The 14389-nt window shown below is 41.9% G+C and overlaps 2 protein-coding genes across 2 annotated transcripts; one reads left to right on the forward strand and one right to left on the reverse strand.

The window, feature by feature from the left end:
* Nucleotides 1–47: 47 nt before the first annotated feature.
* On the reverse strand, nucleotides 48–4665 carry si:dkeyp-117b8.4 (E3 SUMO-protein ligase ZBED1). Its single transcript, XM_046316982.1, has 2 exons — nucleotides 3898–4665; nucleotides 48–3292 (listed from the first exon to the last, which is right to left on the reverse strand). The coding sequence occupies exons 1-2, from the start codon at nucleotides 4124–4126 to the stop codon at nucleotides 792–794; spliced, it is 2730 nt and encodes a 909-aa protein (XP_046172938.1). The 5' UTR covers nucleotides 4127–4665; the 3' UTR covers nucleotides 48–791.
* Nucleotides 4230–14268, forward strand: napaa (N-ethylmaleimide-sensitive factor attachment protein, alpha a). The gene is made up of 11 exons (XM_046316987.1): nucleotides 4230–4454; nucleotides 5925–6007; nucleotides 6102–6218; nucleotides 6385–6431; nucleotides 6585–6662; nucleotides 6983–7038; nucleotides 7173–7257; nucleotides 12683–12787; nucleotides 12873–12941; nucleotides 13106–13156; nucleotides 13237–14268. The coding sequence occupies exons 1-11, from the start codon at nucleotides 4360–4362 to the stop codon at nucleotides 13336–13338; spliced, it is 888 nt and encodes a 295-aa protein (XP_046172943.1). The 5' UTR covers nucleotides 4230–4359; the 3' UTR covers nucleotides 13339–14268.
* The last annotated feature ends 121 nt before the right edge of the window (nucleotides 14269–14389 follow it).

Genomic DNA, 14389 nt, shown 5'->3' on the forward strand with positions numbered 1-14389 from the left:
GATTATCTTGGCAAAGGAGAAATGCAGGGATGTAAACAAATTTGTACACAAAATTTGAAAGAAATAAGCTTTTTGTGCATATGGAACATTTCTGGGATTTTTTTTTCTGCTCATGAAACCAACACTTTACATGTTGCGTTTATATTTTTGTAGTTCAGGAAGTGTACTGGGCTTTAACTAAGTGGTATTTCCTCTATTGTGTGAGTGTTGATGAAAGTTACATTTGTCTCACTCAGGTGTTGTTTTAAAATAAATGTTATTTAAATACTTTTGTTTGTTTGAAAATTGTTTGAATGTTCTTGAACCATTCCTTTAATGCAACAGTTCTTCACGGATTAGTGTTCGAGACATTTCTTACTTCTAAATGAACATCATGCTGAAATGATTGTACAAGCGTCGCTGCTGAACCCGTGTTTTTACTTCATGCAAACCAAGGACAAAGTGCAACAACTCCTCACAACTTTACATATAGGATACATATTATTTGGTATGGTACACATTGAAAGCCCTTTACAACGACTTATGAAAATTCACAGCTCACATGTAGATATGTGGGCCAGACGCTAGTAGGCCAGACACTTTTTTACATGTAAAAACAGACGGCACACAAGTGTGGCTTTGAGCCCAATAGCTGCATTATTTGTTTGCCTTGTCATTGATTTTTCAACTCTTTACCTAGACGAGTTGAAATCAGCTAAATCTTAAGCAGGAATGGATGGATATTTTCTCACAGGCCTATGTTGAGTGGGCATATCCACGACTCTGTTCTTACTATGATACTGACTACAAGCTCACAACTCCTCCCCTCCCACCCAAGTCTTGCTCTCATAGGACACTAAAGACTGATACAGAGTCTCTCTTGTCTTCTTGGCTCCATTCTTGTCACTGCCCCTTTCTCCATGCACCGTAGACCCTCCCATCAGTTTCTCCACATAGTCACTGTTCTGGTGAAGGAAAAGAATATGATCCAAATGCTGGGGCCCCAGAATGGCCCTGCGTTGAGCAACAGTAGTCTCTCTAGGAGCAAAAGCTCTGTCTGCAGCCACAGCCGTAGTAGGAATAGCCAGAAATGTACGGGCAAGTCTGGCCACGGCAGGGAAGCGATGCTCCTTAGAGTGCCACCAGTGGAGAGGTGACAGGCTACGTTTGCACAAAGGCTCTGCAATGTAGTTCTCCAGCTGTTGGTGGATCTCAGGCATTCGCTCAGTGGGATCCTCTCCTAGCAGTATGTCGTACATGGTTTTGGCCACTGGGCTCATTTGATTATAGGAAGGGGGCTGCAGATGAACGATTGATGAACTCTCCGTCAACAATCTCATATTAGTCACTCCCCTTTCCCTTCCCTCTTCGCCCTTATCACCCCTTTTATCACACTCTCTGCTTATTTCCTCTGCCTCCATTTGCGCTTGAGCAGATAACAGTTCTTTAACCTTGTCGTGCAGCTTACTACGTGCATGTGGGCTGAGGAAGCGCAGCTCCTTAAACCTCGGGTCCAGGAATGAAGAGAGGACGGCAGGGCTGTCCAGTAAGGCCTCCTCTTCACCCAGTCTCCACTGTCGCTCCATTCCTGACTGCACGGTCTCCATGACTCCTCGAGCCACAGGGCAGCTGCTCTCTGCAATGTGTTGCCTTAGGACACGGAATACGCCATGCAGGCACGGCATAAGGGCGGAGATGGACACATTTATGTCCTCACTCAAAAAGGAGGCAGCGATGCGCATGGTCTTAAGAACTGGCACCAGCTCCTGGAGGAGACGCCACTGGTGGTCCACTAAATTTGGAGCAGCTTTCTGCTCCTCTAGAACAGAGCTCACCACCCATTTCAGCCCTAGCAGACTTTCACACATGTCAATAGTAGTTGCCCAGTGCCCTGGGTCATCCAGCGCCAGACAAGCACCGGCTTTATTAGCAGCTTCTGCTTTGTGGATCAGAGCGGCAGCAGCAGGTGTGTCATGCTGGAAATGTGAAATAATCCTGCGGGCCTCAGAAAGAGCCTGTCTGACAGGTTCCATCCATAGTCCTTCCTGGATGCAGAGTTTGAGGGCTTCCCCTGCACAGTGTAATGCTACCCAGCTCTCTGGGAGATCCTGAGGCGATTGGCCTGGTCCAGCAATTTGATTTTCTTTCTGAAATCCCATATTCGCAGTCCCTCTAGCCTCTGAGGTCTTGGGAGTATCGTGCACAACACAGAAAACAGAGCTCTGAGGGAGATGGAAGTCAGAGAGAACTGCCTTTAGGGTGTCACCAAATTGAGGTAACCCACTTCCACAAGCCCTCTCTCTGATAACGGTCATGGGACGGGTCTGCAGCACACAACGGGCCAAGCGCCAGTCTTTGTCAATAAAATGTGCACTTACAGTTAAGAACACCCGGCCGCTTGCTCCCACCTCACAACCTGCTACTGACCTCCAGTATTCAGTGCAAAGTGTTATGCCACGTGGTGCCAGGCCAGACTGAAGACACTGCTGCAGTTGCAGTTTAAGAACATCATAGCGATGCCAAATAAGGCTGCCGAGCTGAGAGGGAGATGGCACTGGGTACTGTGGTTCTAAGCAGCTCAATAGAAGACGAAATCCCCTCTCCTCCACCACAGACAGTGGCTGCAAGTCCCTGTACACCACTTCTAATATTAGGTCAGTCAGGAAGCCAGTTCGCTTATCATTGGATTCCTTGATACATGTGCCACTGCGACTGCTATCACTAAAGTGGTTGTTCTCACTGTATAGTAATCCAGTATTTGAATTTGACGGTTCCAAATCTCGGCTGCAGACAGGGTTGGCATTGGCACCGCCTCCTACATCTTGGGGAGCACATGTGATTCGTGAACGTTTAGCCGTCCCTTGTTCAGGAGATGAGTCAGCATCCTGCTGCTCCTCTTTTACAACTACGTGCAAATCTGGCTGGAACATGAATGTGTTGGCAGTAGTAGATGTAGTGGAGATGTTGCAGGGGAATCTGGGCTGGGCCATTGGCTGAAGTGATGTAGCTGGAAAAGGGGCCAAGGCCACCACTGTGTTATGGAGTACAGGTGGACCATTGTCACGTATATTATGTTTGCGGACAAGGTGCTCCCTCATAGTCGTAGTGCTGTTGTGAAAAGACAACTGTCTCTTGCATATATTACACTCAACATACATCTCATTAAGCTGGATATAATAATTCCAAACTGTAGACTTGCGTCTATCCAGAACCAGTCCTGGTGGTCCCCGATCCCCCCTCCTCCTCAAATTTGATCCCAGACTGCTGGACAACGGGTACCCTCGGAAATCCATGTTAGAGTTGTCAGAGATCACTGGAATGCAAGATAAATACACATTTGTTCAATGTTAGGTCATTCTGCGACTAATTGCCATTTAACTACTTTGGCAATAACTAATTAAAAAGGGCACAGAAAGCATGCACTAAATTGTATGATACACAATAATGTTTGGCATGCATTTTGATTTTCTTTTCTATCTCAAAACGTGACTCAGGATCTCAAGATGTTCTCCTGACAGAAATATTTTCTCCACCAAAGAGTTAGAGGTCCCTTTGCACCTGCCCTGTCTGTCAGTTCAGACTAGGGTCCATTGATCTTTGATAATGGTATAGTTCACCTGAGATGAACGACTATATCCAACTACTAATTATCTCGAGTCCAGAAAAATGTGGTTATATACATTTTCTTTTTTTTAAATGCATCACAAATATCGGAACTCCATCTGAATACCTAAATAAAATTACAGCGCCCGTAGATTCAAAATAAGGCCATCTCTATCAAACCAGAGACCTTTGAACGGGAACTGATCAAACACTTTGGGTTATAGTCAAAAGTGCATGCGCGGAGAAAAACGAGAAACATTCAAATACCCAAGTACAATTTTGACCAAATGAATGCATATTATCATGCAAAAATACCTGTGATTTCCGAGTCGGACTCTACATCTTCACTAGGTGTAGCTTTAGTGATGAGAGGATGTTTTTTTCGCAAATGGTATTGCAAGCTTGTTTTGCTGCGGTGGTAGGAAAAGCTCTGTTCGCAATGGAAACAGTAAACTATGCTTTTGTCTGTTAAGATTCCTTTCGCATCTAATTTAAAGCCAAAACTTCCATATAAACTTCCTTTGAGTGGTTTATAGCCTTCCATTGTTAGTAGTAATGGTCAATTACATAGATAACCTTTGCTAAAAAAAAAAATGTCTCACAAAAGTACCATACCACCACGTGTTTTTATTACTGATCACCTGATTTTACACTTCCGGTTTCAGTGTGACGTGACGCGTAGTTAAACATAAATACATTTGACTGAGTTTACTGTTTTCTGCAGTGGACACCACGTACGATTTTCAGAGCTCACGAATAATAATTTGTTTTAAAAATATGGATAATTCCGGGAAAGAGAAGGAGGCTTTGACTCTCATGGCCGAGGCTGATAAAAAGATGAAGTCCTCACGAGGATTAGGGACGTTGTTCGGGTAAGCTCAAACTGGCCTAGCCAACCTTTAGTAGCTATCGTTAGCGTGTTTGTTTTGTATTAGCTAACGTTCGCTACTTGTTCCAGATCCCATACATGCATTTTAGCAAGAAAGTATGTAGCTGCGAAACACAATAAAAATGACTAAAATCATAACGTTATGTACAGTGACGATAACGTTAACTAACTAGCTACGTCACACTCACACACCAAATGTTTAGCCACAGTCTCATCAGATTCCCTGTTCAACTGTGGTCTACTGACAGTGTTGTCATGTCACTTTGCTGGCTCCACCTGTTAAGTGGTTTAGCCAACTCCTCTTTTCTCCCCAAAATTTTTTAAACAAGATGACAACAACAACACATCTCTGTTCCTTTTCTGTTTCATGAGTTAGTAGTTTTGCATCTTTTTTTTGCGGCTTTTTAAAAATTATCTTTATTCCATACGTAATAGTCTACGTATATATTATTATGATTTTATTTTATTTCCTATATTTCTCTAGTTTTTGGAATCAAACGAGGAAATTAGCATCAAAACATTCCTTTACATTCATTTCCTTTACAATCAATCTCAAAAAAGGATTTGAGATTGATTGTAAGGAAAGTTAAAATATCGAGAATATCCCTAAATTTGCCCCCTCCGCTTTCTTAATCATGAACTTTGTTGACATCCAATTGGCAACAGATTTTCATGCTACTATTCAAAAATCCGCGTAAAAAACTATATGTGCAATTTCCCAACAGAGATGTTTCCATTAAATTGGGCTTGTTGCAGATAAAAGACTGCGCGATGACGTAGTGCAAATAAAATATATTTTGCAGTTAAATTCCCATGTACGGAATAAAACATACACGTTAAATGGGTTTCCATCGCATTTTCCACTCTACTGATGGCTATATCACACTTTTTTTGTTGCGTTATATAGTCTGCTATAGGCAAATGCGCTCTATCCCAAAGCCCTTTCGAGGGTCTTATTCTGGTGACGCTATAATCGATGTTTGGCTGCCATTTGACAAACAGAAATAGTCTCGCTCTTTTGTCCATAATAATAATATCATGTAGGCTATATGTGCACTCTAGCCAACAGTGCTGTTGGTTAGAAACGTGCCAATATCAGAGTTGGCACACTCGCTATATATCGCAATATTGTTTGGAAACTCATTTAACTTGTATTTTTTATTCAGTACATGGGAATTTAACAGCAAAATATATTTTATGTGCACTACGTCATCACGCACAGACTTGTATACGCAACAAGTCAATTTGATGGGAACATCTCTGTTGGGAAAATGGGCATATTGTTTTTAAACGGATTTTTGAATATTTGCATAAAAATCTGTCTCCAATTAGATGGGAATAAATGTATCTGGAACACCCTTTTTTGTCTTGTTCCTTCATTGTCATGACCAACATGTTTTAATAGTGACATGTAGTATAAGGTCTAAATAACATTTTCTGTCTTTTTCTCCAGAGGTTCATCCCGCAAGTATGAGGAAGCCTGTGACATATATGTGAGGGCAGCAAACATGTTCAAAATGGCCAAGAATTGGAGTGGTAAGATTTGGTTAGAATTGAATAGTGGACATTTAGAACTGCAAGGGGTGTGGGGTGTAACCAACATAATATCTTGGTTCATATTTTGTTCCAGCTGCTGGCAATGCATTCTCTCAAGCAGCACACCTTCATCTGCAGATGGACAACAAACTTGACGGAGCCATCAATTTCCTTGATGCAGGCAATGCTTTCAAAAAGGCAGACCCACAGGGTACATCCCATTTTACTTTACACCCTGAAAAAATATTACAGTTGCATTATCAAGATTATTGGGGTTATGGGACAGACATGCATAAATATTAATATATTCTCAAGGGTTGAAAAATGTATGTCACTGTATATGGGTTTCTAATTGAATGTACTTTTTATCTCCACAGAAGCCATCAACTGCCTGAACCAAGCCATTGAAATTTACACAGACATGGTGAGACGCTGGGAATATTTCTGCATTCACTACACAGTGTAATAATAAAGAAGTAAATCTCAAGCTTGCTCAATGATAGACAATTGTGCCTGGTGTTCAGGAGCACTAGTTGTATGGTGTGTTGATTATTATTTCACTTCTTCTTGTCTGCAGGGCCGTTTCACCATCGCAGCCAAACACCACATATCTATTGCTGAGATCTACGAGAGTGAGCTATTAGATGTTGATAAGGCCAGTCACTCATAAGAGCCTAATAGAGAATGTGGTATCCTGTAATGTATTATATATATATATATTTTTTTTTAAATTAATTTAACGTTTATTTAACTAGGCAAGTCAGTTAAGAACAAATTCTTATTTTCAATGACAGCCCACACCGGCCAAACCCGGATGACACTGGGCCAATTGTGCGCTGACCTATGGGACTCCCAGTCACGGCCGGCTGTGATATAGCCTGGATGTACTGTTTTTCATAGATCTTTCGCACATATTTCAGCCTTTGATATCATTGAGAGGCCAGGGAAAGTAAATGTTATTTTTTTAATCCACAGGCCATTTGTCACTATGAACAGGCAGCAGATTACTACAAAGGGGAAGAGTCAAAGAGGTATGTATTTTAACCTTCTTGCATAATTCCTTATGGGATTTACTGGTGTATTCCATCCTAATTTTCATACCTTTCTCTTGGTGTTGTGTTAAATGTCTTTTGAACTGATGATTTACTTGCCAATCAAATTGTAGTGCTGCAAATAAATGCCTTCTGAAAGTTGCCACCTACACTGCCCAACTGGAACAGTACCAGAAAGCCATTGACATTTATGAACAGGTGTGTATTAACTCTTGTACATTGCATTCAGAAAGTATTCAGACCCCTTGACTTTTTTTCCACATTTTGTTACGTTACAGCCTTATTTGAAAACCTATTGAATTGTTTTTCCCCCTCATAAATCTACACACCATACCCCATAATAACAAAGTGAAAACAGGTTTTTAGAAATACTTTATTTACATAAGTATTCAGACCCTTTGCTATGAGACTTGAAATTGAGCTCGGGTGCATCCTGTTTCCATTGATCATCCTTGAGATGTTTCAACAACTTGAACGGAGTCCACCTGTGGTAAATTCAATTGATTGGTCATTATTTGGAAAGGCACACACCTGTCTATGTAAAGTCCCATAGTTGACATTGCATGTCAGAGCAAAGACCAAGCCATGAGGTCAAAGGATTTGTCTGTAGAGCTCTGAGAGAGGATTGTGTCGTGGCACAGATCTGGAGAAGGGTAGAAAATATTTCTGCAGTATTGAAGGCCCCCAAGAACACAGTGGCTCCCATCATTCTTAAATGGAAATTTGTAACCACCAGGAATCTCCCTAGAGCTGGCTGCCGGGGAAAACTGAGCAATTGTGGGAGAATGGTCTTAGTCTGACAGAGCTCCAGAGTTCCTCTGTGGAGATGGGAGAACCTTCCAGAAGGACAACCATCTCTGCACTACTCCACCTTTATGGTAGTGGCCAGAAGGAAACCACTCCTCAGTAAAAGGCACATGACAGTCCGCTTGGAGTTTGCCAAAAGGCACCTGAAGGACACTCGCCATGAGAAACAAGATCAAATCAAATTGTATTTGTTATATGCGGTGAATACAACCTTACTGTGAAATGCTTACTTACAAGCCCTTAACCAACAATGCAGTTCAAGAAATAGAGTTAAGAAAATATTTACTAAATAAACTAAAGTGAATTTTTAAAGTAAATAAAAATAAAGTAGCACAAGAAAATTACATAACAATATTGAGGCTATATGCGGGGGTACAATTTAGTTGAGGTAATTTATAAAGTGACTATGCATAGATAATAAACAGTGAGTAGCAGCAGTGTAAAAACAAAGGGGGGGGTCTCAATGTAAATAGTCTGGGTGGCCATTTGATTGAATTGTTCAGCAGTCTTATGGCTTGGGTGTAGTAGCTGTTAAGGAGCCTTTTGGTCCTAGATTTGGCTCTCTGGTAACAGAGAGAAGTGTCTGACTGGTGACTGGAATCTTTGACAATATTTTGGGCCTTCCTCTGACACCGCCTAGTATATAGGTCCTGGATGTCAGGAATCTTGGCCCCAATGATTTACTGGGCTGTACCTACTACCCTCTAGCGCCTTACGGTCAGATGCCGAGCAGTTGCCATGTGATAGAAATGGACAGGATGCTCTCGATGGTGCAGCTGTAGAACTTTTTGAGGATCTGGGAACCCATACCAAATATTTTCAGTCTCCTGAGGGAGAAAAGGTGTTGTGCCCTCTTCACGACTGTCTTGGTGTGTTTGGACCATGATAGTTCATTGGGGATGTGGACACTAAGGAACTTGACATTCTCGACCCACTCCACTTTAGCCCTGTAGATGTTAATGGGGGCTTGTTCGGCCCTCCTTTTCCACGTTCAGCTCCTTTATCTTGCTCACATTGAGGGGAGAGGTTGTTGTCCTGGCACCAGACTGCCAGGTCTGACTTCCTCCCTATAGGCTGTCTCATCATTGTCGGTGATCAGGCCTACCACTGTTGTGTCGGCAGCAAACTTAATGATGGTGTTGGAGTCGTGCTTGGCCACACAGTCGTGGGTGAACAGGGCGTACAGTAGGGGACTAATCACCCACCCCTGAGGGGCCCCATTGTTGAGGATTAGTGTGGCAGATGTGTTGTTGCCTACCCTTACCACCTGGGGGCAGCCCATCAGGAAGTCCAGGATCCAGTTGCAGAGGGAGGTGCTTAGTCCCAGGGTCCTTTGCTTAATGATGATCTATCTTTGTGGGCACAATGGTGTTGAGCTGTAGTCAATGAAAAGCATTCTCACATGGGTGTTCCTTTTGTGCAGGTGGGAAAGGGCAGTGTGAAGTGCAATAGAGATGGCATCATCTGTGGATCTGTTAGCGCAGTATGCGAATTGGAGTGGGTCTAGTGTTTCCAGCATGATGGTGTTGATGTGAGCCATGACCAGCCTTTCAAAGCACTTCATGGCTACCGACTTGAGTGCTACTGGCGGTAATCATTTAAGCAGGTTACCTTCGCTTTCTTGGGTACAGGGATTATGGTGGTCTGTTTGAAACATGTAGGTATTACAGACTTAGACAGGGAGAGGTTGAAATTGTCACTGAGGAAACTTGCCACTTGGTCCACGCATACTTTGAGTACACATCCTGGTAATCCATCTGGCCCTCTGCTTTGTGAATGATGACCTGTTTAAAGGTCTTACTCACATTGGCCACGGAGAGCATGATTACACAGTCTTCTGGAACATTTGGTGCTCTCATGCATGCCTCAGTGTTGCTTGCCTCGAAGCGAGCAAAACAAGGCATTTGGCTTGTCTGGTAGGCTCGCAGCACTGGGCAGCTCGCTGCTGGGTTTCCCTTTGTAGTCCGTAATATTTTTCAAGCCCTGCCACATCCGATGAGCGTCAGAGCCATTGTAGTAGGATTCAATCTTAGTCCTGTGTTGACACTTTGCCTGGTTGATGGTTCGTCTGAGGGTATTTTGGATTTCTTTATAAGCGTCCGGATTAGTGTCCCGCTCCTTGAAAGCGGCAGCTCTAGCCTTCGCCTTCAGCTCGGTGCGGATGCTGTCTGTAATCCATTGCTTCTGGTTGGGACATGTATGTAGTTCAGTCACTGTGTGGACGACGTCGATAAACTTATTGACGAAGCCGGTGACTGAGGTGGTATATTCTTCAATGCCATTGGATGAATCCTGGAACATATTCCAATCTGTGCTAGCAAAACAGTCCTGTAGCGTAGAATCCGCATCATCCGACCACTTCCATTTTTGAGTGAGTCACTGGTAATTCCTGCTTTAGTTTTTCCTCGTAAGCAGGAATCAGGAGGATAGGATTATGGTCAGATTTGCCAAATGGAGGGCAAGGGAGAGCTTTGTATGTGTCTATTTGTGGAGTAAAGGTGTTCTAGAGTTTTTTTTTCCCCTCTGGCTGCACATGTGACATGCTGGTAGAAATGAGATAAAACAGATTTAAGTTTCCTGCATTAATGTCCCCGGCCGCTAGGAGTGCCACTTCTGGATGAGCATTTTCTTGTTTGATTATTGCCTTATACAGCTCGTTGAGTGCGGTCTTAGTGCCACCATCGGTTTGTGGTGGTTTAGATGGCTACGAATAATATAGATAAGAACTCTCTTGGTAGATGGTGTGGTCTACAACTTATCGTGAGGTATTTTTCATTCAAGGGATTTTCTTTATTTGACTATTTTCTACATTGTAGAATAATTATGAAGACATCAAAAATATGAAATAACACATATGGAATCATGTTGTAACCAAAAAAAGTGTTAAACAAATAATTTTGATATTCTTTAAATAGCCACCCTTTGCGTTGATGACAGCTTTGCACACTCTTGGCATTTCTCTCAACCAGCTTCATGAGGTTGCCACCTGGAATGCATTTCAATTAACAGGTGTGCCTTTCTTAAAAGTTCATTTGTGGAATTGCTTTCCTTCTTAATGAGTCTGAGCCAATCAGTTGTGTTGTGACAAGGTAGGGGTGGTATACAGAAGATAGCCCTATTTGGTAAAATACCAGGTCCATATTATGGCAAGAACAGCTCAAATAAGCGAAGAGAAACGACAGTCCATCATTCCTTTGAAAGTTTCTTCAAGTGCAGTCGCAAAAACTATCAAGCGCTATGATGAAACTGGCTCTCATGAGGACTGCCACAGGAATGGAAGACCCAGAGTTACCTCTGCTGCAGAGGATAAGTTTGTTCGAGTTACCAGCCTCAGATATTGCAGCCCAAATAAATGCTTCAGAGTTCAAGTAACAGACACAGCTCAACATCAACTATTCATAGGAGACTGTGTGAATCAGTCCTTCATGGTCGAATTACTGCAAAGAAACCACTACTAAAAGACACCAATAAGAAGGAAAGACTTGATTGGGCCAAGTATTACGAGCAATGGACATTTAGACTGGTGGAAATTTGTCCTTTTGGTCGAGTCCAAATTGGAGATTTTTGGTTCCAACCGCTGTGTCTTTGTGAGATGGTGTGGGTGAACGAATGATCTCCGCATGTGTGGTTCCCACCCTTAAGCATGGAGGAGGAGGTGGTGCTATGGTGTGGGGGTGCTTTGCTGGTGACACGGTCTGTGATTTATTTTGAATTCAAGGCACGCTTAACCAGCATGGCTACCACATCATTCTGCAGCGACACGCCATCCGCTTTGGGCTTAGTGGTACTAACATCCATTTTTCAACAGGACAATGTCCCAACTCACCTCCAGGCTGTGTAAGGGCTATTTTACCAAGAAGGAGAGTGATTGAGTGCTGCATCAGATGACCTGGCCTCCACAATTCCCTGACCTCAACCAAATTGAGATGCTTTGGAATGAGTCGGACTGCAGAGTTAAGGAAAAGCAGCCAACAAGTGCTCAGCATTTGTGGGAACTCCAAAACTGTTGGAAAAGTATTCCAGGTGAAGCTTGTTGAGAGAATGCCAAGAGTGTGGAAGGGTGGCCTTTTGAAGAATCTCAAATATAAAATATATTGTAATTTATTTAACACTTCCTTTTGGTTACTACATGATTTCATAGTTTCGATGTCTTCACAATTACTCCACATTTGTAGAAAATAGTAAAAGAAAAACCCATGAATGAGTAGGTGTTCTAAAACTCTTGACCGGTAGTGTATAAGCTCTGTCCTGACGATGTCGTCGTCCAGCCACGTCTCGGTGAAACTTCATATTTTACTTTTATGTAATGTCCGGTTGGTAGGGTAGTCTTAATTGTAAATCGCCCAGTTTGTTTTCCAATGATGGCACGTTGGCCAATAATACGGAGGGAAGTGGTGGTTTACCCACTCGTCTGTGAATTCTTACAAGGCACCCTGCCCTCCTCCCCCTTTTCTTCTATCTTTTCTTCACGCTGATGAGGGGAATTTAGACCTTGTCTTGACAAGAGAATTATCTTTGTCCAGTTCGAGGTGAGTAATCGCTGTTCTGATGTCTAGAAGCTCTTTTCGGTCATAATAGATGGCAGCATCAACATTTATGTTCAAAATGAGTTACAAACAATGTGAAAATACAGAAAGAGACCATTTTGGTTAGGAGCCCGTAAAATGCAAAGGCTGTAACGTAACAAAATGTGGAAAAAGTCAAGGGGTCGGAATACTTTCCGAATGCACTGTATATTATGGTGATTTAAGTCACCAATTAACTTAGTGGGCTTTCCCAGTTACCTCATTATGAGTTTGTTTTGTGTAATTCCTAGATCGGAACATATGCAATGGACAGCGTCCTGTTGAAGTATGGCGCTAAAGACCACTTCTTCAAAGCAGCTCTTTGTCACTTCTGTGTGGACATGCTTAATGCAAGGGTGAGCCTTTTATTTACTTATACCTACACCACACAGCCTCTATGTACTAGTTTTGACCCTGTTCATATCTCTTGTCTACCAACAGCTGTCTGTACAGAGATATGAGGATATGTTTCCAGCCTTCTCAGACGCTAGAGAGTGCAAACTGGTTAAGGTAAGTCTGTGTTTCAAAGTTAAACAGCTCTTTAAATGGCTTTTTATCTGAGTGGATACTGAATATAACATTTATGGTTATTTGTAGTAGAAACCTAAAATAAATTATGGCATTTCCTGAGTGTTGTATTGTCTACAATACATGTCTTGTGTTTATTTTAACAGAAACTTCTAGATGCATATGAGGAGCAGGATGTTGACGCATTCACTGATGCGGTAGGTTTTTCTTATACTTGCCATTCCCATGATAACTGAATTATGTTTGTCTATTAAACCATTTCTACTTCTCTTAACAGGTGAAGGACTTTGACTCCATCTCAAGATTGGATCAGTGGAACACTACTATGTTACTTAGGATAAAGAAACAAATACAGGATGACGAGAGCGACCTTCGCTAATCCCCTCCCCTCTACTAATCATCATCATCATCATCTCCCTCACTACTCCTGGAACTTTATCACATCACATTCCTGAATAACTTACCAATCTTACATTTTTCTCTCTGAGTGGTTTCATCCTTTAATCACCAGGCATTGAACCCTTTAGTGTTTCATAACTGTCTATCCACTTATCAATCTGTGTGGTGTGTTGTCAAGCAATACGGGTCCTGGCCCAGACGCCAAAGAACTACTGGCTAAAACCTGTGTAGAATAGCACCAGGTAGATAAAGGTGTAGCCTACTGTACTAGCTAGCCTATCAAATGAAGTGGATAATAACTTTGTTGTAGTTTATTTCTGTTGTGTTGTTTTCTGTAATAGTACCTCCACACAACTGGCTTAAGTGTTAATGGTTTTAGGTCATTTCTGACCTGGACATTTCCAGAGGCAACAGTATATTCTACTAGAACATACAGTATATGTCTTAAATTGGTTAGTTCATTAAAAATAGTGTTTTAGTCATTGAGGCTTCTACTTTTAAATATATTGGTCATTACTCGATTATGCTGCTGTTGTGTTACACAGTAGCAAAGTCCCATCAACCAAAAATGTGTTAGTTGCTATCTTATATTGAATTAAGACTTTGGAAGAGATGGAACACATGTTTTTAACTCTGAGTATAATTATTTCAGTGGGTCTACTAGCAGCCATTCCCCTTTCAATCATTATTTCTTGATCTCTGAACTGTGAACATTTTGAATTTTGTTTTATTATTATACTGTAGATACTATTTTTGTTGTCATTCCAAATGAGATCCCTTAATTCTTCCACAGGAAGCTGGATTACCTCAGTGCTATTGGCAGAACTAGGATGATTCCATGGATTAACCTGTATTATCCCATGTTTTTATTTATTTCACAGCTTGATTAAACATTTGGTTTTCAATGATCTTCTGGCTTGATTAATAACAGGTCACATGTTGTACATTAATGTATTACTCAAACAGCTGTATTACACAGCTACAGATGACTGTGATTGAAGGATGTGCAAGTTTGCAGTGAAACAAAAGCA

The sequence above is a fragment of the Oncorhynchus gorbuscha genome, linkage group LG20 (assembly GCF_021184085.1).
Source record: "Oncorhynchus gorbuscha isolate QuinsamMale2020 ecotype Even-year linkage group LG20, OgorEven_v1.0, whole genome shotgun sequence".
NCBI classification, from domain to species: Eukaryota; Metazoa; Chordata; class Actinopteri; order Salmoniformes; family Salmonidae; genus Oncorhynchus; species Oncorhynchus gorbuscha.